Here is a 3,873-nt window from a genome sequence, read left to right on the forward strand (position 1 = left end):
ATGCTACAGTGTTGTCACCATTTATTTCATATATATTTGTTTTTTCTTTGTTTTTTAATTTTTATATGGAGAAGAGATTGGTGTAGAATACCGATATAAAAAATATAGATATTTTATTGACGTGTAATATCAGAGAACTACTAATCAGACAGTGTGAATTTTCCCAGACTAATCAGACAGTCCAATTTCATGGGACAAAATGAACGATTCAAATTATCTCTCCTCCGCCACGTATCGCATGGATGTTGCTCTCTATAACGGTGCCCTTAATCCCAACATATCCTTTTACTACATGTATACCTATCCTTCGAAATGAGTTTCATCTCCATCCCACCCAGCAACCATTCTCTCTTCTTTCCCTTCATCTAATTCTTCTTCTTCTCCCCACCAGTCTTTGAAAAATAATTAAAATGCCAAAAAAAATAAAAATCTAAAGATGTTGATCCTCCTAAACTTCATATTATAAAATATCTTAACAATTCTGATTATATAAGTTTATTTATTAAATTTTTTTTGATATTTCAGAATTATAATTATTATTGTCAAAAATTTAATTATAATTATTGTTGTTAGTAGTTCAACTTAAGAACATATAAGTGACATTATTATTATTATTATTATTATTATTATTATTATTATTATTATTATTATTATTTCAGAATTATAATTGTTATTGTTAAAAATTTAATTATAATTATTGTTGTTATTAGTTTATCGTAGAAACATATATAAGTGAGAATATTATTATTATTATTATTATTATTATTATTATTAATTTAGAATTATGATTATTGTTGTTAGAAATTTAATTATAATTATTGCTGTTAGTAGTTCAACTTAGGAACCAGTGACATTATTATTATTAGAAATTTAATTATAGTTGTTGTTGTTAGTAGTTCGAATTAGGAACATATATTAGTGACGTTGTTGTTGTTGTTGTTGTTGTTGTTGTTGTTGTTGTTGTTGTTGTTGTTGATTGATTGATTGATTGAAATTTAAGAATATATGTTTAAATAATAGTTAGAAATATATATATAAATATAGTTAGAGAATATTTTAATCAATGATAATATTTGAGTTAGACTAATATGATAGATTAGTAAAAAGTACATTGTTAGAATTTTTTGTAATAATTTTAGTAAAAACTATATGTTTAAAAAATACATTTTTGGATTAATGTTGCTGATTTTGATCAATAATTAGGTTTTCTAAAATATAATAATATAATGTATTTGTTTTTCGATAATAATTATTTGTTTATTGTTAGGTTTTTAATTGACATGAATATGTTGTTGATCCGCCTCATTATAGCGCTAATCGATTCACTCCGTCTGTGTTAAAAAAGGTCGCCAAAAAATGCAAGAATCTTGTGAAAGATGTAAAGTGGGCAATAAGAAAAGTAGATATTGTGTAGTTAACATTTGTCTATGTATCAGTTAACTTTTCTATGTATGAATTAACTGTTCTATGTATCAATCACTATGTATCAAGTTATAATATTTCAAATGTCATTAATTTTTTTGGACGGATTGCATAATATATAATTCTAAAGTCGCATTTGTCAGAGAGTAGATTGATATAAGCTACAAGGTTTCAAATAGCATAATATATGATTCTAAAGTCGAATTTGTCATAGAGTAGATTGATATAAGCTACAAGGTTTCAAATAGCATAATATATAATTTTACTGAGCATTATTTTCGGCACTTGCACTAACTGACTGACAGCATCTACTACGGCTGTATCCCTCAGCCCCACATTGCCTACATCGCCATGGACGATGCAGCATTCATGTGTCGATCTCGTTCAAGAAGCGCATCATCTTGGGGCGACCTTTTGTAACGCGTCTTAAGTACGGATTCGGTACGAATTGCGACCCGTTGTATGCAGGCCATGTAGTAGAATTTTCCAGTGGCCTAAACCTAGCTCGGTAAACCCATCGAATTTGGTCCATCTTATACACATCATGCACATATACTTGCCAATCCAGTCGTTGATTTGCACAACATGCAACACATGTCGACACAGAATCCGGTCCACCTGAAACTCACCACAGTCACATCGGTGCCGACGAAGGTCGAAAGGCATACTCCAGCCCACTTGGCATCTCACGCACTTCAAAGACCTCATTCTGCCTATCGAAGCAATTAACATGGATGTTTCCTGATGCAAGTTGGTTCGCATGCAATTTTGAGGTCACAAGCTCAGAAAAAATATGGCCAACATTAATCCGAGCCTTTGCCTCGGCTCTTTTTCGGGTGAACAACTCGTTAAGCCTGTAGAATATTGCTTTGACAAGTGCAGTGATGGGGAGATTGTGTGCACCCTTCAAGACTGAGTTGATGCATTTGACTAGATTCGTCGTCATGTGACCCCATCGGTAGCCACCATCAAATGCCAACGCATACTGTTCGCGGGGGATTCGTTTTAACCAGTTACTGTAAGCCTCGCCCCGTTCTCGTAACCGCTGGTAACGCACTTCGTACTCGCGCACCGTCTTCGAATATCCTGCATAATAACCAAAGACAAACAAAAAAACAGGGTTAACAAACACTTATTGAAGGTAACTCTATTGATAACAAACTTCAAATTACTCAATGTTACCTATATTGACGACAAGTTTTTGCAGGTACAGTGCCTTGAATTTTCTAAAGAAATTCGACTCTATATACCTGATGCAAAACATGTAGAAAGCTCTAGGAGGTGACCAAGCTCCGTTACTGCGAGCCACAACTGCATTGATAGATTCGTGTCGGTCGGATATCAGTCCCACACCATCTCGAGTCACAACATGTTGTCGCAAGTTACTAAGAAAAAAGTACCACACATCAGAAGTCTCTCCCTTAACAATAGCAAATGCAATTGGAATGATATTATTGTTACCATCCTGTAAAACTGCCACTAACAAACAACCCTTATACTTTTCGTATAAGTGAGTCCCATCCACCTGGACAATTGGCTTACGATGTATGAATGCTCTAATGCAGGGGTAATAACTCTAAAAGACTCAATGCAATACCCGGATATCACTTACCAAGTCATCACCTTGATATACAGGCATAGTCTCAAAATGGATGATAGCTGATGACTCCTTATGACACATGGCCTCAAACCATATCGGTAACGCTTCGTACGATGCTTCCCAACCTCCAAATATTTTTTCTACTGACTTTTGCTTAGCCAACCATGCTTTCTGATAACTGATGGTGTAGTTGAACTGCGATTGCACTTTTGCAATAACTAATTTTACCTTTAACGAGGGGTTAGCCTCAACCAACGGCTTTATTGCTTCTGCAATCGTGTTCGAATCCAGCTTTGAATGATTCTGAGAAATGGTGGCTCTGGTACAAGTGTGACTACCATTATACCTCCTTATAACCCAACAGTACTTTCCGCTGATCATGCTAACCCTGATAAGCTAATCACACCCCTCCCCATACTGTGTACACTTGGCATAAAATGTCAACGGTTCTTTGGATGGCATATTCATACACCCGATAGTCTACACTTCTTTGGATGGCATACTCTTTCATCGCCTTAATAACAGCTTCCCTTGAACTGAATTTCATCCCACAGCAAATTCACCATCTGCAACAAGAGGAACTTCTGCCATGACGGCAGCCATACGAAAATTTAATAACTGAAATTAAAGGTAAATCAACACTCAATACATCAATGATGATATAAATAAACTTTACATCAGGTTATTATCTCAATCTTAACAAAAAAAAAAAAAGAAAACATAAAAACATAAATAAATATTGATTAATAAATACTAATTAATATTTAACTACATCAATAACTAACAAAAAATATTATTATCCTAAACTTAACTACATAAACACATAAAGAAATGCTAATTGAATATATTTT

General features: G+C 33.7%; 1 protein-coding gene across 1 annotated transcript; it reads right to left on the reverse strand.

Annotated features, from left to right (window-relative positions):
• Window positions 1-2,056: 2,056 nt before the first annotated feature.
• On the reverse strand, window positions 2,057-3,103 carry LOC140182220 (uncharacterized). The gene is made up of 3 exons (XM_072228360.1): window positions 3,035-3,103; window positions 2,605-2,947; window positions 2,057-2,508 (listed from the first exon to the last, which is right to left on the reverse strand). The coding sequence occupies exons 1-3, from the start codon at window positions 3,101-3,103 to the stop codon at window positions 2,057-2,059; spliced, it is 864 nt and encodes a 287-aa protein (XP_072084461.1).
• Window positions 3,104-3,873: the final 770 nt, after the last annotated feature.

This window comes from Arachis hypogaea, chromosome 19 (assembly GCF_003086295.3).
Source record: "Arachis hypogaea cultivar Tifrunner chromosome 19, arahy.Tifrunner.gnm2.J5K5, whole genome shotgun sequence".
In the NCBI taxonomy this organism is placed as follows: Eukaryota; Viridiplantae; Streptophyta; class Magnoliopsida; order Fabales; family Fabaceae; genus Arachis; species Arachis hypogaea.